The sequence below is a fragment of the Vidua macroura genome, chromosome 10 (assembly GCF_024509145.1).
Source record: "Vidua macroura isolate BioBank_ID:100142 chromosome 10, ASM2450914v1, whole genome shotgun sequence".
Taxonomy (NCBI): domain Eukaryota; kingdom Metazoa; phylum Chordata; class Aves; order Passeriformes; family Viduidae; genus Vidua; species Vidua macroura.
In genome coordinates, this window is record NC_071580.1 from 14,689,986 (window position 1) to 14,714,434 (window position 24,449).

The following is a 24,449-nucleotide window of genomic DNA, read 5'->3' on the forward strand; positions in this document are numbered from 1 at the left end:
CTCAGAGCAAAGCACCCAAATTATTCATTATGAAAGGACTAATTAAGCAACAGGGAGCATGGTCACCATTCTGAATGAGACAGGGACAAGACAAAAGCTCACCTGTACAGGAGGGATGAGAGGTCAGGAGAGCCATGTCCATTTCAGAAAGAAGACAAAGAAAAACAGACACATTCTGTGACTCATCTGTGACTGCAGGCATGGGACAGGACCAGTAGATACACTAAAGGACTCCACATTGAAACCAAACAAGACATGTAAACGGCAAGGAAATGCATAAAATTTTTCTGTCAGTACATGTGTGCAAGAAACCAACTCTGAAGCCTCTCCTCGCACGTAGGAAATTTGCCTGAGCATTGCATGTCCCTGAAGAGGTGGACACAGGCAGGTACCCAGAGCACAGCAGGAGATGGTGCCTGTGGGGATACGGCAGTACCACAGCCCACGGTGATGTGCCACGACACATCTCCACGGCAGGGACAGGAGCCAGATGTCCTTACAGCAGCAGAGCACCCCCAGAGCCTGAACCCCACAGCCACCAGCCCAGACAAGCAACAGATTCCCTTACAAAACCTCCCCAGACGCGTTTTCCGCACGCTTCAGCCCCGCTCATTCCCAGCCCACAGCAGCCCTCCCGGAGCCCCGCTGCCACCAGCAACAGGCGGCTGGTGCTCATCTCCAGCGCAGCTCAGCAGACCGTGCTCCCGGAGCAGCTCCACCCCGGCAGCCGAGCCTGGCTGAAGGGGTGTCCCAGCACCACCCCCAGCCTCGCAGCGCAGCCGCCCCGCCGTGGCTCGCCTCGGCTCCATCGGCCCCAGGCGCCGCCCGGCCGCGGGTCCCGCACGGTGCGCGGCCACCTGCGCCACTCCGGAGCGGTGTTCCTTGCTCCAGCGCGCTCGGGAGCCTCCTTAGTCCCAGCTGGTGCTCTTCCATGTGCTCTATCAACTCTTTATACTGAAACGTGCCTGAGCACAGCAGCCCCACCACCTCTCCCTGTTGGAAAATATACCGATTTTCCGGCAGCTTCCGCAGCATCCCCACAGCCCAGGGCACAGCAAGGCCCCAGCGCTGGAAAGGGCTTTAGCTCGGGCACCTTCCAGCAGGTTCCTAGGGGACCACAGGCACTCAGAGCCTGCAGCAGCCCTTCCCATCAAAGATGCTTCTGGCAAACCCCACCATCCCCAAGAGCAGCTCCCCTCCTGCATTTATCCTCCCTGGAGCCCATGGTCCCCCAGGAAAGCTCCGGCCAGCTGCCCCTGTGAGGCTGAGGGCACATGGCAGCCCCCTGGCCCAGCAGAGCACAGCCAGAAATAACAAAGCACAGAGCAGAGCTCGGCTTCCATCTCGTTTTGCCAAGAGTCACCTGTCTGTGAGGGGAAAAGGTTGAGCAGCACGACTCACTAACAAATTTCAGGTGTCCCTTTTCTGTATCAGGTTCATTAACATTCCTCATTAACACCTGTGGGGCACCACCTGCCAAAAGGCAACAGCTGCCTCTCAGGTATGTGGCATCAGGTACAACATTTTCCTATTTAAAGTAAAATAAAAGGAGAGGGGCTCATGTGTGTCTAAGTTGTGTTCTGGGATGAGGATTCCTGGGTTAAAATAACACAGCAGGTATTCTCTAGGTAGTAGCCACAACACTTTTACTCTGTGTATTTTTACCTCTGCTCAGCATGAAAGAACATGTAATTAGGGACCAGAAATTAAACTCTTACAAAACCAAAGTGTGATGGTCAGCACAGGCTGCTGTGTGCTCATCCCTGGAGAGGAGCAGAGAAGCACAAAGACCTGTTTTCCACCACTTACTCGTTACCGCTGTACCTCTTTGAACGAAGTGTCCTTTACCATTGAGAGCTCTGGCAGTTTGTGGTGGAGCTACGGCCAGTGAAGCAGGTGAAAAGCACGAGCCCAGGGAGGTCAAGCAGACTTCAGCCCCAAACTCTGCTCTGGCAGTCAGACCTTTCTCACTGCTTCCTTCACGAGCTGCAGGAGCCCCAGTGCCTCCAACCACCCCCATATGGCACTGCCAGGGTCTGATGTCACCATCACATCAGAGAACCATTTCGGTTCTAAAGACCTTTATGATATCAAGTCCAACCATTAACCCAGCTCTAAGCTGTGTCCCTAAGCACCACATCCACATGTCTTTTCAATACCTCCAGAGTTGGGGACTGGACCACTTCCCTAAGCAGCCTGTTCCATTCCTTGGCAAGCCTTTCAAGGTAATGAAATGTTTCCAAATATCCAATCTAAACCTTCATTGATGCAACTTGAATGCATTTCCTCATTTCCTACTACTTGTTACTTGGGAAAAGAGAGGTCAAGCAGGTATAAGAGTGTTCTGAAGAACAAAACACCACCAGCTAAGTCAGTACACCTAACAACACCGGCTGACTGAGTGTGCAAGGTGTCTGATTTTAGTAAATTAACTGAATAATTGAGATCTGAAGGGCTGATGCCACATCAGTACAGCAAACATACATAGGAACCACCAGTAGCAAATAAGCAAGTAATGAAAGCTGCCAAGAGTGATTCTCAAAGTTACATAAACACTAAATATGTCACTTTTCCATTTTATGTCTCCCATGATAAACTGTTATGAGACATGCACATGGCTTGAAACAGATAATTGTTGATAACCCTGACTGGTGGGAGAAGGAACCATCTGGCAGATGGAAAACAAGAAGGTGCCAAGAATTTAGCAGACTAGGGGGCCTGTGAATTTATGCATAGAGGTCTGCAGAGAGGAATATTTAGACAAAAGTTCAGCAACTCTGTTTCTATCTATACACAAAACAAACTGGAACATCAAAACTATCTGAATAATTACGAAAATTATTCCTGTTTGAAATTCATCTTGAAACTGTGAGGAAAATCAGTGAATCTAAAACTGTGAACTTAGAAGTGAGGAATTCTTTCTGCATATCATGATTAATTACAAATGGTTACAGCACAAGCATCACATTTCATCTTCTGTCCTTCAGGTTTCTATCCTCGCTGCTTTTAACATGCAAATGCTTTTATTCATCCTCTCCTGACCTTGCTTCGTGGTGTCATTTGTTTCTTTCAATTTTCCTTAACAGTATTTCTTTCTTTCTATAGCAGAGAAAGAGCAACTTCTGATAAGCCCTGCTTTGTATTCCTTTCCTTTCTTCTAAGTGAATTTCTTTTGCCTTTGCTCTCCTCTTTATCCCTCTTGTGTGGAACAAGGGATATTGCTGGATGCAGCGTTCTAATTGTGAATCCGCATTTTTCCACTGAGATCACTACTCATTAGCCACTTTGCTAATGACCCTTTGCAAAGGCTGAGCTGCAGCCAACATCTCTTGCAGTCAAAGGGAAGTGAGGATATGATCCATGTCAGTAGTCACAGGCAAATATTAATAAATTTATGTAACATATTTAGTGATTTTGGGGCTGGTTTTGCTGAAGCACCATGGATGACCACAAGGGCCCCAGAGCACTGAGGTTGCCCAGGGAGATTGTGCAGTCTCTGTCCTTGCAGGTTTGCAAGACCCACCAAGTTAAACCTGGAGCAACCTAGTTTGATCTCATAAGCTGACCCTGCTTCGAGTAATAGTTTGGACCAGAAATCCCCACAGGCCCCCTCCCAATACAAATTTATGAGGCCATGACTTCCAGAGGCACCCTGAAATACAACTCCTGCTGACTCCTGCATAATATTCCAACTCCAATGAAAATGGCACATGCAGATATTCTCGAAAACCACACTTAAAGCTTACTAGAATCTGCAGATTTCTTAATATTGTATCTGTAGAGCCCCTTCCAGTTAACAACTTCCACTTCAACTGATGCTGGGACAAAGGTGGCTCAGCAGATCCTTTCTCGCTCAGGCTGCTTTGCTAGTAATATTTAATTTGGGGAGTTCCTGCAACCACATTTTCATCTTGTTTTTCAGCATGAAAATCCTATTTCCATTCAAATCCCATCAGAATAATGAAATTATATCCAGACAGAAGTTTGCAGTACCTCATATTAAAAGCTCTGCAGGCTGTGCTGGCTACTCACCAATTTTTCTGAGGAACAAAGAGATGGTAACCCACCACTCAACCTCAAATCCCTTCCCATCACCCTGTTTATAACAAGCACATTCCTGTCTCAGAACTGCAGTGGACACCAGAGAGCTCACCCACATCAGTTGGTGTAAATGTGAGTCTCACATACAGAATTTTCTTCTGTGAGGAAATAAGCCATATATTTTTATACATATATTAAAGCTTTGTATTTTAGTGCAGAAGCAGATGATTCTTTAATCCCAGTTCTCCCATTTTCAAGGCCATTATATTACGATTTTTTTTCATAGCTTTCATGGTGTTGATCTGTGTGAGGAATTCCAGTTCTTCATGGATCAAGGGAAGATGGGACACCTTACATTTTGCACTGATTCTCACTGAATTTGCATTGACCCAGACTCTGCACAGTCAATAATGCAGGCCCATTCTTGTGTTCTTTCATAATCTCATGATGCAAGGAGCCCCAAACTGCAAATTGGAGTAAATAGAAGGAAATTTTCCAACTTGCAAATATAAATCAGTCTGTGTTGTACCAATTCTATGCATTTTCTTTGCAGAATGATAACTTACATGAGGAATCATGTATGTCACAACAGCGAAGAGCTGTTATTTAGACACGTTAACAGAGCTCATTTGTTGCCAGGGAACCCAAATAAACCAGATAAACCTTATTTTTTACTTTAAATGTGCACAATATAATGAGTATTGCTGAAATGTTATCCTATGTATTCTTTAATTATAAAACATGCATATTTTTGTAAGATCTTGCTCAGGACCTCTGATACAAAATACAAACCCTGTGTACTGACTGCCAGGATAACTCAGCAGAAAGCAATGACAGTGGAAGTCAGATCCACCAATGGCAAGCAGTCTCACATTCACTTAGAGCCTCCAAATTAAATCTGCTTACCTTATTCATATGCATAATTCCAGCAGAGTAATATTTATACAACACCCTTAATTGAAATGGCAGTAGAAAAAGAACATTTTTGATCCATCCAATGAAGTAACAAGAGAGACAGCATTTGCCCCATGTTCAGTCTGTTCACATAAAGCAGCCCCACACAACTGGGCACAACTGGCATTCACCTCTCCAAAGGGATCCATGCCTGCATTTATGGGAGGCACAGGAGCAAAGCTGGAACACCAACTCTTAGACCACCTGCGTGGTGTGCAAGGGCTCACGTTAAACACCTTTCATTTTCAACACACCACTAGCAAATAGAAATGAAGGGGAAATAATCTCACTGCTCTCCTCATGGCCTACAGGATGAGAAACACTTGTTTCAGGATTGCCTATAACCATCAGTATTTCACCTCTGAAGACCCAAGCTCTAATCATAATGGAAATACAAGGTTTGTGGGTTTAAATTATGTTCCTCTTCCCAGTCACGGCATGATGTTTAATGTCTGACAAATTACAAAGTGATTGGAAAAATAAAGGACTTCCTCCTTTTGTTAAGAAAGAATGAAAGATACTTGATCTAACATTTTTTTCATTGTCAGCTCTGAAGTTAGCAGCAGCAACTTGCACACTTCTACACATCTTGTGGTTTAGTTGATTCAGTGGAAGACAGAGGGTTTTCCTGTTTTCATGCACTGAATGATCATTGCAATTTACCACAGCAGTTTGGTGTTCTGGCTTTGTTCACAGCAGGAAGCAACACGTACTTGCCCATTGGCCTTTCTCTTCCACCAAACCAACGTGTCAAGTCTTCAGAAGCATCTCCCTCCCATGCACCTGAGTGCACCCTGTGCCCTGTTTATGCTATTGATTCTTCACCAATACAAGCATTAGCTTCAGCTGAAGAAGCACACTGTAATTATTAAATCAGACAGAAAGCAAACTCAGGACTACTCTCAAGCTTAAAAGTCAAGTTTATTCTGACCACAGCTAGCTGTCCATCTTCACAAAAGGAAAACTTCTTTTGTAACCATGCCCTTCATCTTTCTGGTACCCTATTTTTAAAATTTTTTTTCAACTCTGTTTGGCTTGTTAAAGTTCCTCTAATTCTATTTCCTGAATAGAAAAAAAAGGGCTAAAAATCATATTTTAATTGCCAGTTGTTCACATACATATTTAATAGAGCAGCATTAAGCATAGGGCTTAGCCCACCAGCATTTTACACAAGCAGGATCTGGAACCATTCCATTTTCCTGAAGCTTTACCTGAAAAACTTGCAGTCCTTTATTTTCACAAAATGAACATTGCATTGTTTCTTTCTGTTCACCAAAGCACACCAGGGTACAGTTGTACAGTATGTTGGGTGATTCCTTGCTGCAATGTAGTAGGTGGAGCCCAAATTATGGACCAGATTCAGATGCTGTAACTCTACTGGCAGTGTTTGTATCGGGAAAGTGAAGCAGATGCTTGCAATGCACCACTATTAGAAGAGCAGCAAGTGCTCTCTCAGAATGACAGGACGAGATTTTTAACATAATTAGGAGCCAAAGGACATTTTTGGAAGCTAAGTCAATTGGGCTCATCTGTTTCACACTCCCGGAGGGCAATCAATTCCTGTTCATTTTACTCATCCTGAAAACTTTCCCAAAAAAGACCAAGGAATTCTGCACGCAGAAATGACCATGCTTCAGCTCCCAAAATCAAAAGAGCTTTTGCTGTAACATGCTGCCATGGAAAGCCCCCATCTAGAGACCCAAGGCAAGTTCCCCGCTGACGGCAGCGGGAGCCGGGGCGGCGGCAGTGTCCCGGAGCGGGGCTGGCGTTCCACGGGCAGCTCCGAGGGGCTCCCGGCTCCAGCCGCCTGCCCCGCCCGCAGCAGCGCTGCTGGAGCACAGACAGGGCAGGGCAGGGCAGGGCAGGGCAGGGCAGGGCAGGGCAGGGGAGCAGGCAGCCTCAGACAGCAGGCATGGAGAAAAAGCAAGCACCGTGCTCTACAAGCAGGTCAGATTTTCAAGCACTGCCCCCGGACACAACAACCAAAGAAAATAAAAAACCCCGCTGGGTACAGCCCAAAGCCAAACACCCAAAATCCTCTCAGCACTGCACTGAACATGCACAGTGGTAACACAAAACACATCATTCCACAACAACACAAGTACCTTAATCTGTATTTTAAATACCAAATTAACTATCCCTCCCGTTTCTAGCACTGCTGTCTGGAATCTGGGAATACATCCTAACAGGCCAATTAAAAGATCTCCCATTGCTAGATTTTATGTTATTTCGCTGATGGTGAAAATGACCTGAGGGAACCAACATGTAATGCAGTCATTCAGCAAGTGTATAGGCAACCTTATGAAATAATCTTTTAACTAGTTTATTAAATGTTTTTCCTTTTCAGAATAAATTCAACATCTAATGCCAAAATTTCATCAAGAACTCAAAAATCTTAGTAGTCAGTTATCAGCTGTTTGAGTTACAAGAAATAGACATATTACACATCACTAAAATTTTCACACATACACCCACGCATACACACACACGCATCAGTATCCTGTTTATATTAATTTATTTTCACAAATCAGTCTCCTTTTTCCTACTCATACTCTTCACATTTTCTGAAGGCACAACACCCAAATAGGCAATGTAAAACGTACTTCCTGTAGAAAAGTCTGTAGTCTCCTAAGAGAACAGTTTGGCAAAACTACGTTTGTTTAAAAACTCAAGTTCCAAAATGAGCCTTCAAAGAGCAGCAGAGAACACCAAGATTAAAAACTACTTAGGGTGTCTGCACTTTTCACATGCAACACACCACTTAACCTTTAGTAAATCAGGACTTTTTCCAAGAAATTACAAAAGCAGAAGTAGTAAAATTCTCCTTTTTTCTTTCTTTTTTTTTTTTTTAATCATCAAGTTTTAACGATGGGACAGACTCTAGGCAGAGCTCCCAGAAAGAGCCAGACCACCATCTGGCTCCATCACAGAGCAATGACAATTCACAGGCAATGAGTCTCCAACCAGCGCTCTGAAATCAAACGCTGGGCTGGCTCCATAAAGGCTCTATTACAGCCACAAACACACAGCTGTACATTTCCTCCCTCTTGGTACATAAATATACCCTCGGACACAGACAAAGGGAAAAAATAAATCATTTTATGCATTTTTCTATGCTCCCCTGCTCTGCCTGTTACCAATCAATGTCAAGAAATATCTTACATCTTATGTTTTGTTAGCACTATAGAATATATATAATATATATAATTTTATTTTTGTTGTCACACATGCTAATGTTTCCAGTATGATAAATGTCTTTTTAAATCCTGCATTTCTTGTCACACTGTAGATCCACTTCTACTTGACAGTGACTCCTGGACATACATGTCAAGACAAAAATAAATACTGCTGCGATGGCAAACGTTTTAAAACTCTTAGGACACTAATACAGTGGCACTTGAAAGACTTTTTAAATACAACAGAAAAGACAATAGTTAAATAGAAACCTGCTTTGACACAGCCATATAACCTGTACTACACTTGCAAGATCTGTATTTGTTTCTGCAAGAGCAGCTCCTGATCTTTGAACACATCAAATGTTGCACTCCAGCCCTCTGCCCATACCCTTTAAGAAGTCCACGTTGTTATTTTAAGCAAGCATCCCCTCCAGCTGTACATAAGCAACACTGTATTTCCCAAACAATTGAGGTAATTATAAAAATGAATATCATTTATTATTTTCTTTTATTACTATCATGTCTGAACATTTGTTTTCATACAAAAGTCTGATTTTCAGCATTATGTTTTCCAAGGGCATCCCCTCCACACCAAGGGAGATAAAGATGTGTTAGGAATTGTGCAAGAGTTTTTTGTTACCATCTTCAAACCCACAAGAACTTCATGAACACGATACTGGTACAGAATAACTGCCTGGCGTTGTAGAGAGGAGGAAGGGGCTTTACACATATTTTCAGTTCCACTTGATTTTGGTTTTTAAATCGCATCTAACCCAATGCAAAGGGGGTGGGTAAAAAAAAACCAAACAAAACAAAAAAAAAAAAAAAACCACAAAAAAAACCAAACCAAACAAAACAAAACAAAAAAAAAAAAAAAAAAAAAACGGAAATCATCACATTACTGTATGTTACCCTTCAGCAGTCTTTGGAGGAAATCGGAGACCAGGGTGCTTTTCCCGGCTCCCTCCCTCACTCAAGGCAGCCGGAGCAGCTCCTCTGCCCGCGCTCCGCCACCCCCGGGCGCCCGGCGGGCGCCGCTGCCCCGTCACAGCCGCGGCTTCCTGAGCAACGTTCTGCTGAGGTCCTTCACCTCCTCGGGGCTGCCGACCCGCTCGTAGCCCAGCAGGGCCATGGGCTGGTGGCAGTACTCCTCGACCTGCTTGATCTGCTGGTAGCTGAGCGCAGTCCTCCAGGCACTCAGCGCCTGGGTTGCGTTCCTGGCCGACACCACGAACGGCTTGGAGGAGTAGCCGGGGCCACTGGTCATGTTGAGGGCGAACTTCTCCATCTCCGGGCTGACTGCCAGGTTCACAAAGCCGTACACCTGCCGCAGGGTCTTGATGGGCTCCACCACCAGGTCCTCGTAGCGCACGGCCATGTAATTGCCCTGGAGCCAGTCAGGGGGGTGCAGGGCAGTCTGCAGGGTCTTGGCCATGCTGCTGCAGATGACCTCCATGGCACCCAGGGCATGGTAGTCCGAGCCGCCCGCCCCCTCCTTCTTCCCGCCCAGCTTGTGGCCAGCATCAAGGAAGGGCATGCGGTGGATGTGGGGGTCCCGGCTCCTCACCACCTGCAGGCTCTCCCGGATAAGGCCGTGCCGGGACTTGATGCGGGAGCTGGCGACGGCCCGGGGGTCCCGCACCAGATGGATGACTTTGAGGTCCAGGGTCGGGTCCCGCATGAGCGGGGCCAGGACCGCCAGGTCAAAGACACGTACGCCCTTGATGACCAGCGTGTGGTACTTGTGGCATTCCTCCTGGAAGCGGCTGAGGCGCTGCGGGGGACACTTTTTGCACACCCGGTCGTCCACCATCCCCACCACCTCCTTGCGATAGGCCGGGCAGAGGGGCGAGGAGCAGATGACCTTGTTGGTGGCCGCCCCGAAGATGCCGAGCGTGGTGAGGTTCTTGCCAGCGCCCGCCGTGCTGTAGAGCTGGAAGACGGAGAGGTCGCATCGGTACAGGGAGCTCAGCATGTCGCGGGCCGCCCCTTGCAGCGAGACGGCGTCACCGGGGTACAGCTTCTGCCAGACGTGCCACACCGGCTCGTAGAGGAAAAAGACCTCGGGGTTCTGGTTGAAGAGCTCCCCGAAGAAGGACGAGCCCGAGCGCCAGGTGGTGAAGACATAGACCAGCTGCCGCCGGGCGCCCGCCGGGCCGCGGCTCCCGGCCGGTGGCGGCGGCGGCGGGGGGTGGTGGCGGGGGGCTGCCGGGGGCTCCCCGCAGCGCCGCGGCTCCCGCCGCCACTTGTACTCCAGCAGGTTGAGCGCGGCGAGCAGCAGCAGCAGCGCGTAGCCCAGGCACAGCGCCAGCGCCTTCCGCCGGCACACTTTCATGCTGGGCGGCGGCGGGGCCAACTGTTGCTCAGCGCCCCGGCGCCCCGGGGCCCGCGGCGGGCAGCGGGGCGCGCCGCCCCCGGCGCCGTGTCCCGGCCGGCCCCCCGCGCCCGGCCCGCATAGCGCAGCCGCCGCGACGGCCCCGCCGCCGCCGCCCCCGCCCCTGCCCTACTTAGCAGCGGCACGGCCGCCCGCCCGCCCCGCGCTTCTCCCGCGCCGCCATCGCCGAGCGGCCGCGGGCGCCGCCGCAGCGCAGCTCACGGCGGCCGCCGAGGCGAGGCGGAACCGCGCTCCGCTCCGCCCCACAGCGCGGGGCGGCAGCGAGGGGCGGGCGGGGGCTGCGCCGCCCCGACAGAGCGCATCGCTCCCCGCCCCGCCCCCGTCGCGCCGGGAGAGCTCCGGTGCCGCCGCCGCCACCGAGGGGCGGCCCCGATTGGCGGCCCCGCCGCCCGGCCTCGGCTGCGGCGCTCCGCCCGCTCCGCCCGGCCGCCTCCGGGGAGAGCCCGGACTGATCGGCACCGACCCCGACCCCGGCCGGGCCCCCACCGCCGGAGGGCGGCGGGCGATTCTGGGAGCCCCTCTCTGCTTTGCCGGGGCGCTTCCGTCAGCCCAGCCCGGCGGGAGGTTCCTCACCGGGTACCCCTCGCACAGCGGAGCTGCGCCGGTAACGGGAAAAACAGAAGAGGGGAAAAAAGATTCCTGAAAGGCCTGAGAGGTTCCGGGGCTTGTATTTGTTTGTACAGAAACTCGGAGTTCTCAAAGGTTCTCCAAAACGTTAAAAAAAATCTTCGCACTGGATGGATCTTCCTGGCAGAGCTCAGCACAAATCCATCCGCCCGCAGTTCTTCACAGTGCTTTTATAGCCGGTGCCCGGTCACCGGGCGGCCCCTTCGGTCGCGGTGCTGCCCCGGCCCACGGGCAGCCAGCCCGGGCGGCCCCGCTCCGGCCCCGGCCCCGCTCCGGCCGCGGCCCCGCTAGCACCGAGCCGGCAGCTGGCCGGCGATGGGCCCCGAGACTCCCTGCCCCAGGTGGGAACGACAACGGGCAGCGCTTTCTCCTGTGTCCTGGAGACACAGCGCTGTGGGAAGGGCAGCGTAAGCAGCGGTGCTGCTCCAGGCAGCACTGGTGCTTTAAAGACGACCACATCCCCAAAACGCGCCTGAAAAGGGTGCGGAGTGGCGGGTCCCGCGGGGACAGCGCACTCGTGGGGCACAGGCTTCCCGATGGGCTTGCGGCAAAGCCCAGGGACTCTTACGGAATTTTCTCACTGGCTTCCTCCGCGCCCGACCAAGCTCGGAGCACTCCGGGGCTGCTCACGAGTTACAGAAGCATTTGGCGGCTCTCTCCTGTCCTTTGCTTTCTCTACCCAGCAGCTCTCGCACCGCTGCAGCCTTTCTCACCATGCACAGATAGACACGGCCCGTCTCCCCGGGCAGCTGGGAGCCTGGAGCTGCTGGGCGGCTGCCCCTGGCTCAGACCAATCCCTCCACAAACAACTGACACTGGGGAGATTTTGCTGGAACATTTATTAACAGCACGGATCTGACACTACAGCAAAAGCTTTTACACTCAGAAAACAGATAAAGCACAAATTCACCCAGTGTGTGTCTTGCCTGGTAGCGCACTATTCAATAAATGCACGAAAACAGTACAAGAGGGTGAAGGAGCTAAATATGTAAGCAATCGTCGTATCCCTTTTCAAAACATTTCAATGCTCCTCCCACGTTTTCTGCAGGGATATTAACAGCCAAGCTCCCTTTCTGGAAAAACTTCTAAGCCCCTTCCAGGCTCAAAGTGAAGGGTAAGATCTGCAGCAGGAGGACTCCCCTCTCCGAGCCTTGTCAGGGCAGGGTGGCAGCGGGATGGGAGCAGGGAGCTCCCCTGGTGTGCGACACCAGTGCCACCCTCAGCCGCCGCCCCGGCTGCGACACGGCCATCAAAGCACACAGGGCAACTCAGAACTGTCCCACGAGCTGCCAGTGACCCTGGCGGCAGTGCTTAAATGTCACGGTGACTTTTCATACAGAAGTAATTTGTTAATAGCAGACTTCAAATAACCATTAAATATTCAAGAAAAAGTCTCTATCTCATCAAAGTGAGGGGGAAGGGGAAGCCATTTTACCCTGCAGTGCTCCAGAGGAAGTCTTTAAAGCCACATTGTGTACAAATTATTTGTATCTAGTTAGCAAAGAAATGTGCAGTTTAAACCTGATTAACTTAAAACGATTGACTTGTAACTCTTGAAACAAAGCATACAATGAAAAATAATTACCTTCTGGAGCATCTTGTAGCATAAAATTCTTGCAGTTACTTTATTCTTTAGTTCTAATCCAAGATTTCCTCACATAAAACAAGACTTTTGCTTTTTTAATATATTTTTATAAAGCTTCACATCAAATATTTATTTGGCTTTCCGTGCTCACTACAGATGAAGTGACCATCACCTAGCTAAAGAAGAAATGTTTCTTTTTCATTCTGGAATGGTCTGTAGTAGCATCAATTAGCCTATATTAGATGATGAATGACAATGGCAGTACTGAGACGCTGGAGTTCATAAAGCAGTATCTCCCACCACTATTGTTCTGCAGCACTAATGCAATAAAGGACAGAGACTACAGGGAGCAAAACCAATTCATAGCAGTAAAAAATCATTACAATACCATGAAGTTCAAATTAATCCCTTCTTTCCATTTCACTTGGTTGAAGAGAGATATGAATTTTTCTCAAAAAACCTACAATGCCAGCTCCAGTTCTCACAGCATTTAAAATTTAGCAAGTAACAAATAAAGATAAGCAAACATGAACTGCAGGTATAATATCTGAAATGGTAAAACTAATCAGTAAACCCAAACATGAAAAGCTGTAATTGGATTCTGCACCTTCCCTGCTGCTACACAGTGTTTACATCTCCCTGAATCAGTGAGTGCAGAAGAACTGAAAGCAACGCTGCCTTCATCAAACTGCTCTAACTCAACGAGGAAAACACGAGGCCAGCAGCTCTTTAATTCGACCTACGTGCTGCTGAACAGAATCTTACTTTTCAAAACTGGAGCAGTGTAGGCATTTATGCTGTGCAGGAGGACCCAAGTACCCACGCACAACACAACTGCAATCAATCGGGTTCAGTGCAGCTGCTTTATCTGATCTTCCCAGAAGTTTCAGACCTGATAGTCAAGTTAGCACTTTGAATAATTCAATATCAATGAATATTGAATAACTTTATATGGAACAGATTTATACAGCCAACTTTCAATTCACAAGATTGGAGCTTTGGTTGGTTAGTTTTTTAAATCATTTGTACATCTGTTGCAAAGCATCAGAAACATATATGGCAAAGAAACACAAAGTATAAAAAATAGTAAGAGGCACAGAAAGTGTGTGAAAGAGGAACATTCTGCAGCTGAACAAATACAGTTCTTCACAAATATATTCAGGTGCTTCAGTGTACATTTTCCACCCTCTATTTTACTTCATGTCAATCTATTTTAGGCTCATTAATTTTAGTATACTAGATCACCCATGTCAAATAATAAAAAGTTTCCTTTCTTCAAAAAACAAAATTCATCATTCAAAAAGTAAAATTCAAAGCCCCAACACTTCTTTCTAGGCCAGCTTTACTTTTTGACAATTACATGTAGTTTGCTTTGAGGAGCAGAAGAGAATGCTCCTTTTCCAGTGCAGATTGTTACACACTACAAAACTCAGATAGAAGTAGGGTGGCTGCATTTACCTCAAACTCTGCAGCCAGCAATGTGTGAGGGATAAGTACCTGCAATTAAAACGCCCCAATTTAAAATATATGGGGAATTTGTTTTCATTCAGTACTTAGATATTTTATGGTAGTTTAGTATTTTATATTTAGTAATTATGTTTGTGAATCTTACATGTAATATTTAGGTAACCCAAATCCTGACTAGCTGAGTTTCTTCCTCCCTTAAAGTGATACTGCCCCAGTCAGAATTCTCCAAGATCCCCTCCATGACATCCCTTCATTTAAGCAATGGGACTGAAAAAGGTTTCATCCTTACTGGAACACTTCCCAACATTCTATTTTTTCATGCTTTAAGATTTGCCTTTCTCATGTTCACAAGCATGTAATGGGCACAAGGAGAAGTTTTTCCTTAAGTCAAACTTGAGCAAGGTTTTATCTTTTAAAAGAAATTGAAAGATGGAGATTTATGCTGTAATAAACCTAGTGTGAGGTAAGTTCTGGGTGTTGATTAAATAGTCCTGTATCTAGCCTAATCTGTTCAGGATAAATAGAGATCCTGAATTCAGGATAAAGAGAGATCCTGAATTCCTCAAACATTGCCCAAAAGTAAGATTCTTAACACTAAAGCACAAATTACAGACCACAAAACGTGAACAAAATTTTTATAAAATTGAGTAGCTCTCAAAACTTGGGAAACCTAGGAATTTGTTTAAGACTGTATTTTAGTCTCATCACTGGTGATAGGTGAGAAGAATCTCTACAGTAGCATATAGAATTGCAGGTGTTTATATTTTGCACCCTTCCTTTTAGTATTGTGCATATCTTAACATCATATTCAACATGTCACGCAGCAGTGGCAGCTGATTTCCCTCAAAACCCACTTTTTTTCCAATAATGATGAATCCTTCAGCAGCCGTTGCATTAAGTGATAGCTGCTGCAATCTGCCTCCTAAAGTAACCATTTTCTCTTGGATGTTCCTTCTGAACTGTGTGTGCAGAAGCAGCTGGCAGGGGCCAAAATTAAAGCAGCCACTGAAAAACCAGAAGTACAAAGCCAAGTGGACAACCTGTCTGTAACAAGCTGTTCCCTGCCACCCCAGTTTCTCTTTCATGTTCATTTCCAGTTGCACAGGTGACATTTTCAATAAGCTACATTTCAATAAATATTTATAAATTTTTGTTTGTGCAGCTGAAGGAATTCCAGAACTTTGCAAATGTCCTGGGGACACTGCAGTGTAGATTAGTCTCTACTTGACTTTTATTAAGATTAGAAATTTTTTTTGGCTATTGTGTAACTGGTTCAAGTTCTAAAGGAAATGAAGAGACTCTACTTTTATAGCCATGTACCTTTAAAACAACGGGCAATGCACTGTTTCACATCAAATTTTCCCAAACTTTTAGCAGGTCACACCTACGAGCTACCTCAGCCCCACACATTTGGGCATCTCTAAACTCCAAATCCATGACCCAAACACCCTTCACCCCCAGAGCTTGGGGTGCCCAGGAGGCCTTCAGCTGCTCAGGGCAGCCCTGTCCCTGGGTAACATCCCTGTCCCAGGGGCTGGATAGCATCCCTGTCCCAGGGCTCAGCCTGGCACCCCACACCTCCTGCTGCACAGTCCCAGGGACCTCCCTTACCTCTCCTTGCCCCGAGAGCAGCAGGCAGAAGCCAAACAACAATGTTCCCTTGGATCTAAACTCTCAGGTGATAGAGCAAAATAGCCAGTCCTCATTTGACCGTGGATTGGACAAATTTAAATCCCAGGGAAGAGAGTTGCCAATCCTTGTCTAAAAATTCAAACACAGAGCTTTGGGCAAAAGAGTGAGAATTCAGTTTCTCTCATAACATACATTGTGCTATATATGACTGTCTAGGAAGGTTCTTGCATCTCTTCAAAACTCAGAGTAACATAAATAATTTGCTAATTACTCTTGAAAATCCCAAGGATTTGAGAAAAAGGGACACACTACCTGTAGCATTTTCATATTTCTACTCCATACCACAGTGAAGACTTCCTGCAGGCTGGCATGAAAGATGAGTTTTCTCTGGTGAAACTGCCTAGAAATCAGGCTTTATTACAAACTTATCTTCTTTCTTTCTCTCTGTTTATTTATTTGTTTAGTATAATTACCCTGTGCAAAAACAGAGGATGAGAATCTCCAGACCTGCAGTTCACACAATGGTCAGAATCCAATTCCAGTCTCATGTCTAAAAGTTTATAGCAAATTTTTTTCCAGAATTTGCCCAAAGCAGAAGTCTCCATTCAGTTAATCAGCAGACTGCTCTTTTCTCATAGGACAGGGAAGATAACCTGAAATGCCTGAAAAAAAAAAAAATCACCAGCAATCCAAGAGATGCAGACTTCATGGTGAAAATGCCCAGTATCAGCTGCAGTGCAAACCTCTAACCATAATAACTTCAGAAGATTCACCTCTGCCTTCCTGAGTTTCTATTTGCAATAATGTGGTCAATGTTTGCTCTAGCAGAATCTAGCAGGTGAAAACATTTGGCTAAACCATGCCTGAAACACCAGAGCTGTACCTCTTTAGCATGGCTCAAAAAAGATGAAAACTGGTTTCTACTCCCAGTGATGGCTTTGGTGATGATTCTGATTGCTGGTAATGATCCTGGAGTTCAATCCTGGGCAGAGGCTGCTCCATCTTCCACAAATCCAAACTGTATGCATCAATTCCACCCTCCTCTTCCCACGCCAGCTAAATTTTAAAACAAGAACAATTTGTCATACAGAATTAAGAAATTCTGCCCGGTTAAATCTTTCTGTGAAAGATTTCTGAGAGCTTTGCACAGACCTTATACTTACCGTTTCCCCTTGCTTACCTCTCTACAAGCATAGTTACCATACACAAGCTCTAATTTCAGACCTAGCTCCAGCCTCAGGAGGCCAGGATTCAGGAAACACATTCCACACTTGCTTGCAGGCAGCCTCTTAACAAGGTCTTGAAGAGTCAAACTGATGGTTTGTATTTAAGGCCAACAGATACAGCAAGTTCCCCAGTCCACACAAGGGTAAAAACAGAGCGAGGTCCAGGGATATCAAAACATCCCGTGTTTAAGAACTCTGAGCTCTAAGCAGAGATCTCAGTAACTGGGATTTGTAATCTATCCCAAAGGAATACTCTGGGCTCTAACATCAAGAGTTCATACCCCAGCCTTTCCCATCTTGTGGGGGCATCTGAGGTCTCTTTCCTCTTTTTCATCTTTCACAGATCTTGCAGAACCTAACTTATCTTGGAGGCATTTGCTCCTCTCAGGTTTGAGTGCTGTGTTCAAGTGTCCCTAGAGCAAAGGGGAGAAGGAGAGAGGCACAGCCTGTAACAGCTCACGGCTGCCAAGGGATGGCCCCGGTTCTGCACATCCTTCCTGCCCTGCACCTCATCCCGTGGGCCTGCCCGCCCTGTGCCCACTCACCCCTTCCACAAGGCAAGCTGTCAAACGAGGCAGCAGGAAGGACAGAAGGAGAGAACGGGAGGCACAGGGAAGGCTGGAACAGGACCTGCCCCCAAAGCAGCACCAAGGTGTGACACTGGCCCTGCCACAGCGCTCAAGGTGCCACTACAGCACCACCCGGCTCCATGCCCTCCCTGCCCTCCTGCAAACCGCTGCCGGTGCTAACGAGCTGCTCATCATCTCCCTGGCCCAGCAGCAGTCCCTAGTGGGAGTTTCCTTTGTTCAAGAGAGATTTATACAGACAACTAGATCGAGCAGCCCATGCCTCATTAATGAGTTAGAGGAGCACAGAGGTCACTGTTGACAGAGGAAGGCAGCAGCCATTAGGGCTGGACAACACAGGCAGAACAGCATCGAGCAGCAGAAGAGCTGCTGAGGCCAAGGAACTGTTCATGCATAACAGGCACGAACATTGCTCTCTTCCAGGCTAAAAATAAAACCATTTCTGGCAATCAACAAACTGACAATTTTATTGTTGCCATGTCAATTGGAAAATTTTCTGTATAAAATACAAACCCAAAAGCAAGTAAGACGAAAAAGTCCATGTGAAACTACCATTTCCTCTTTAAACAACCACAAACAGAAAACTTTCCAGCTTATGACAGTTACACTGTAGAACATCCCAGCACAAGACCAGACATCTGAAGTGGCAAATGGCACAGGCTCACCCATGAAAGCCAACACTGTACAGACAGAAGCAGGTGGAGGAAAAAACAGTATGCAATTGTTTAAGACTTCTGTATCCTACAGGGGAAAGAGATTTGGACAAAATTAAATTAGTATTTTAGTTGTTATCCTTACAATAGTGGCTTACAAACTGAGGAGCAGCAGCTCCAGCAGTAGCAAGAACCACCAAAGTAATGGAAGTATTGCAACAGCACATGCAGCAATGAGAAAAAGAAATTTTAAAATACTACTATGAGCTATTTTAATAAAATTACCTCAGCAGCCATATTCAGAAAACTGATACAATTTTCAGACTGACAATATCATGTTTGTAATCTGATAAATCTCAGTTTACTGAGTAGCTTAATTGATACTGAACGGTGCTTGATTTTAAGAGAAGATAATTAAAAGCCTCATCTAGGTTATGCCACTGTTGCTGTTTTCTGCTCTAGATTATTCACCTTAAGTATTCAGGGTAGACCAAGAATAGCTGAAAACCTTCCCACCCCAAATTCTTCACACAGCCATACAAATGTGCAGCAAGCTACCTATCTAAAAACTACCAAGTTCAGACCTTAGTCCATCTGCAGAAATACAGCAATGCTTTGCATTTTTATTTATTCAAAGCATTAATTCCACCGAAGCACTGTCAATACCTGTGGAGGAAAACCCCACAAGCAAGCTGCCTCAAGTGATTAGTCAGAGCAGATTTGCCATTTGTGGCTGACCTTGCTTTTCTCATCCCAAGATTCTGGTTTTTGAGGTGTTACACGAGCTCTTTGCTCTCATGTCACCGGGACAGATGAACCCACATCAGGGATAGCTGCAATTCTAAATACATGCTTTGGGAAACATTGATTTGTCACCCCTGTTCCTAAGTGGTTGTTGATTCTTACACTTCAAAACCTGCAAAGGGGAGGTGGGGGGAACCAAATGCACATGTACAGTGTCTGAATAATAACCTGACACTGACGTTCAGAAACAACTCCTCCTCAAACAGTATTACAAAAAATACACGCAGCTGTTGCACAGGGAAGTCAAAGGAAGTCAGAGTTTAAAAAAGGCAGTTCAGAGACAAACACTCCTGTAACAGGCAAGATTTTAGTTGTTGCAAGGAGGCTCTATGTACTATGTAGCTTTCTGCAGCAGCACAGGGCCCGCAGGTCAGCACTGAGCCTGAGCAAGCCTTGTGCAGACACTCCTGGGGCCAGGACTGGCTCAAAGCAGCCACAGCTGTATCCCTTGAAGGCCTTCCCCTAAGAGTGGGGATGTCCAGGAGTGCAGGGCAAGAGCCACCAAGAATAGCAGAATGGCAGTGTCCAGCACAGATCTGGGCACATACCAGGGATATTCCCTTCCCAAGGACACCCCACTCTGTTCCAGGCTGCACGGGGGCTCTCAGCCAGGCTAGAACCAGGCTGTGCAAGCTACACTCAGTTTCTCTGCTTTGGACAAGCTTAAACACTGAAGCATGAACATTTCCATCTGCTTTCCCTAAGGCAGGGCAGGAGACCTGTTACCCACTCGTGTCTCAGAGGATAATGGGTTCCCTCTTCCTCTACAACCACAGAAACCATCGGGAGACACAGGACCACACCTCCTCAGAACAGGACTTCATTTCACAAGGCTTCATCTGAATGTTACTTCCTGAATCCCAGATCAGTTATTTACATTACCCACTCAGCACTTCCCCCCAAAATGCTGCAGAAACACAAGTCACATAGTAATGGCACATGGCAACTGTACCTTGTCACTGCAACGTGACCTAAAGAAAAATTAATTTCATAAGCAGCCTGATTTTTAAGTCTTCAATAATACTTTGCATCTTTTACAAAATATCTGTTAGCAGATGCCCCCCCGCCCTTCCCGCTTCTCTTTGTGGAAAAGCCAAGCTATAACCAAAAGTACAAAAGCATGAGGAAATTAAGCAGGATCAAAAGATACTCTTTTCTACAGGGCAAAAAAGCCCAGGTAATCCAGTAAAAGATACAGATTCTTAATTGCTCTTAAGAGACTATTGGGTAAGATCAGCTGTTTTAGAGCCCAGGACATGAAGCAAAGAACAAGAGGTATGGCAATGGTATTTAGAGAACAGAAACTGAAAAAGGCATTGCACAATAGAGAGTTACAAAATAAACTCTAATAGGTGTGCTCCTTTAGCTCTCTTGCTACTTGGCTTAAGCCTTCTATAATCACTGATGAGAATTTTGTAAAAGCTGAAATGAAAATTAATTATTGAAAAGTACCTGAAATGCTAAGTGATTTTCTACCCTGAGGGTTTTTAGCTATTAAATGAAATATACAATTGATTCTAGAGATAAAATACTCCTGTGGCAAAGCATCTTTAGTCCCACTTGACCCAGAACACTGACATTTATCACTCCTCCATCTATAAACAGCTACAAGATAAAAGTAATGAAGAAGTTAATTGGATCTGAAGTGATCATCTTCCCACTGCACAGTTAGGATTCTCCCTGTCCCCAACTGATTTCAGTACCTACTTTTCTCTCTAGAAAGCCTCATCTGGTCTGTGCCAGGTATAAATACAAAGCATTTAAGAAAAAAAAATTAATTGGTTTATAATAGTTTAGCAAACAAAATCTCTGTTGAATCCTATCCTGAAACACCTTATGTTACAGGGAGGAAAAAAATACAAAAAATAAACTCTGCATATTTCTAAAACAGATTCTTTAAAATTTATTACAAACAGATAAAATGTGTACTCTTTCCTCATTACCAATGCATCTATTCAATATTCATTCTAAGAAAGTCTTTACAGTACGCATGCACTCTTAATATTTTCAGTGTTCCAGATCACTGCAGAGTTCTCATTAGCAAAGAGAATTCACCACTAATTCTCACACATGCAACAATTTACAAAATCTTATAACAATGTCTCTCATCAGGAAAAAAGGAGAGAAAATATTTTTTTTTTTTTTTGGTAAGACCTTTTAGATCCTGCTTCTGGAAGTGCAGCCAGTGAGGCTATTAACATGTCCAACAGGTTTTCCCCAACACATTTACAAATTTCTGTGTGAAGCCTGTGGATACACCAATGTACCAGCAGTGTAACAGCAGGCCATTATCCAGCACTCTGCGCCTGCAGCTAAGCACAGCTTTGGCTTTTATAAACAGTCCACAAGAGGCCAGATCCCTTTTGATTTTATATTTTTATTTCCATCTCCCCACACCTCCAAGTATAAACACTGAAACCTCCCCGTTTCTCGTCCCTCCCCCTCTCCCACCCACAGAAAGGTTGCATGGTGAGGTGATGCAATTTAAGCCACATCAATGCCTAACACACAGAACAGGTTTGGAGAAGGGAAAGCCTAACATGAAAAAAAGAAGTTAAACAGCTTCTTGAATCAAAAATATTAATAAATATGTAGTAAAATTTAATTTTTCCCATCTTGAAGAATTTTCACAACAGAGGAATAAATTCAGTAAAATAATGTAAAAGCTGTCCTTTTGCAGGAAAAATCAGTTTTAGAAAACAAGAGTGTACTGAAGGCTGCAATTATTGTATCTATATGTAAGAAATCACAGAGCCTCGGGCCTGCTGTCCTCATGTGTGCCACAGAGGTGGCTTGTTACTGAGACATCACACATATGCTACACACACGCCCCCAGAGGATGTGTCATTGCAGAGGCCCTTTTGTAAAAATGAACAACAACATTACAGTGGTGTTATAAATATTCCCTGTGATGGAAATGCAGACATAGGAAGCAAAGATTTACCTGTAAAGCTTATCAGGGTAGGTACCAGACTGTTCGACTCTTCTGACAGTATAATCCCACAGCAGGGAAGAAACCCCATCCACTGGATTCAGAAGGTGCCTGTATCTGGACAGTCAAAGCAGTGAGAACAGAACAGAGCCACGCTGCACTGAACCATCCAGCACAGTAGTCTGTCTGAAATACACAGTTCTGTCAAACACACTCTGCACTCCCTTTGGGATCTGCATCACCAGTGGGGCAAGAAAACAACATCTTCATTTTCTGTTCAGATTTTATTTGAAATCTAATTCAAATTGTCAAAGCTACAAAAAGGGGGAACGTTTGGGTTATTTCTGCTATGTCACAACATTCTAAAAACAAAATATCACTACTGCCAGCAGATCAGTTACACACATTTCTGATGAAACTTCTAAACACAAAAATGTTTCTTTTGGGAAATAGTCACAATGAAGATATTTTGTACAATATAAAACAATGACAGGTCTACAGATGCCGATACTCATGAGTATACACGTGCATTCACAAAAAAAAAAAATAATCAGGAATGCTTTTTTGTTTTTAAACAGACTGTTCAGGCACAAAACAAAACCGCATTTCCAGTAAGTGACAGCATCATAAAAAATATTAACATTGTCAGTGTTTGCTTTTCTTTGACTTCTTGTGAGATCTGTGAGGAGAACGGGACTGAGACCTGGATTTTTTCCCTGACTTTTTAGGGGATCTGGATCGTGATCTTCTTGATCTTTTGGGTGTCCTGGAGCCAGATGGCGACCTTACCAAAAAAAAAAAAAAAGTCAAATATTAATAGAGAAAAGCACCTTTTTCTGAAGTTATTTGTATTCATTTATTGAGCCAAATGAGCTAGATAACATTTTCCCTAATAACAAAAGTAACAGGATTATATCTTGCTGTTGAGAAAAAGGCCATTTTTGCATTATACGGTTTTGAGAGTATGTTGGGCTTAACTTCAGTGCTTAGAACTCAAATGAAAAATAACACACACTCATGTCCTTAAACCCACATCAGGAATTCACAGCCTTTCACATAAGTCTCAACCAGCTTGGCTCTTGTATGAATTGTAGCCTATGTCCATGCAGAAATTAAAAACTATGTTCAATTGTGTTACAGTGAAATACTTTTGATTCTCATCAAGCATGTTCAGATTGTGATGAAGCCCCACAGAAAAAGAAGGGACACCGAATAAATTTACTGTCATCTAACCCACACCTAATACATTGATCAAAGATAATGAATGAGCATCATATAAATTCTAAAAAAAAATCTCAACTACTTTGCTACTTTTAATTGAAATCCTTATTTATATAAGCACAAGAATACTGTAGTTATGTGCTATGATTTTTTCAACACCATCAAAAGAGTATTCCTCAGCCTGACCGAGGAATTTTAGATCAGTAAGATATTCTATACCTCCAAAAGAAGTGGAAGGTGAACTTCCAAGTTGCAGCAGCATTAGCAGAATAATAAAATTTCACCTCAAGTTTAACATTAACTAAATACAAATATTTGTGTCAGAGTGCAGTTTAGGAAATACCTAGTTTGGAAACAAAACCCTGTAAACAGTATCTGACTTTTTTTCCCTTAAAAAACAAACTATGGGAGTGAGGAACTTCATGTAAGTTAATCATGGGTGAAAGGCTGCATGGTCACTAATTTGAGAGGTACTAGAGAAGGGCTACAGAAATTTTAGGACAACAGAACACTTATCCTTTGAAAATAAAAAGGTAAGAAAGCAGCAAGGTGCTTTAGTTTAAAGCAGCATTTCTTAAAATCACCAGTAAACAGGTAAACAAAACCACAGCAGAGCAGAGTCTGGAGCTGATTATCAGGGCAGGAGGCTGTGTGAACTTCCAACCCCAGTGCTCAAGGGTATTAAGGAGGAACACGCACTACAGAGTACTGTGAGAGACCCGAGTCTCAAATGTGCTCTGCTGAAACACCTCCCCTGCCCAAACCCCAGCCAAACACACCCAGCAGCTTCCTGAAACAGAGAAGATACCAGCTCACCTTTTGCCTTTTTTACTGACATCTCTGGGAGAATCTTTGTGTGAGGAGCGGGAGCGGGAGCTCTCCTTGTGGGAGCGCTCGGAGCGCTCGGATTTGGGCGAGGGCGACTTGGCCCGGCGGCTGCCGCTGCTGCGGGACGGGCTGGGGGAAGCGCTGTGCCGCCTTTTCCTGGCACGGGCAGCCACGCACACGGGAGGGAGAACACACAGTCAGAACATCTGCTCCTCTCTGCAGGCATTTGCTTTAGCCAATGCCATGTCAGTTACTTGTAAGTAATTAAGTATTGTAGGCTTTTTATTATTAAAACAAAAAAACAGGTTTAATATGTGCAAC

The 24,449-nt window shown here is 45.5% G+C and overlaps 2 protein-coding genes and 1 long non-coding RNA gene across 11 annotated transcripts in view; 1 reads left to right on the top strand and 2 right to left on the bottom strand.

Annotated features, from left to right (window-relative positions):
* The first annotated feature begins 2,126 nt into the window (after positions 1-2,126).
* Positions 2,127-4,574, top strand: LOC128812313 (uncharacterized). The gene is made up of 2 exons (XR_008438684.1): positions 2,127-2,225; positions 4,328-4,574. It is a non-coding gene; the product is annotated as an uncharacterized LOC128812313 (long non-coding RNA).
* Positions 4,575-7,302: 2,728 nt separating this feature from the next.
* On the bottom strand, positions 7,303-10,565 carry CHST2 (carbohydrate sulfotransferase 2). The gene has a single exon (XM_053986606.1). The coding sequence runs from the start codon at positions 10,504-10,506 to the stop codon at positions 9,217-9,219; it is 1,290 nt and encodes a 429-aa protein (XP_053842581.1). The 5' UTR covers positions 10,507-10,565; the 3' UTR covers positions 7,303-9,216.
* An 11,779-nt stretch (positions 10,566-22,344) lies between these two features.
* U2SURP (U2 snRNP associated SURP domain containing) overlaps positions 22,345-24,449 on the bottom strand; it is a 44,216-nt gene continuing 42,111 nt past the window's right edge. For 8 of the 9 annotated variants that reach the window (XM_053986775.1, XM_053986774.1, XM_053986772.1 and 5 more), the window contains 2 exons: positions 24,117-24,284; positions 22,345-22,863 (listed from right to left, as the gene is read on the bottom strand). In XM_053986775.1, coding sequence (XP_053842750.1) covers positions 22,725-22,863; positions 24,117-24,284 — 307 coding nt within the window. In that variant the 3' untranslated portion in view covers positions 22,345-22,724. The remainder of the gene's footprint in view (positions 22,864-24,116; positions 24,285-24,449) is intronic. The other variant, XM_053986777.1, reaches the window with a different exon arrangement.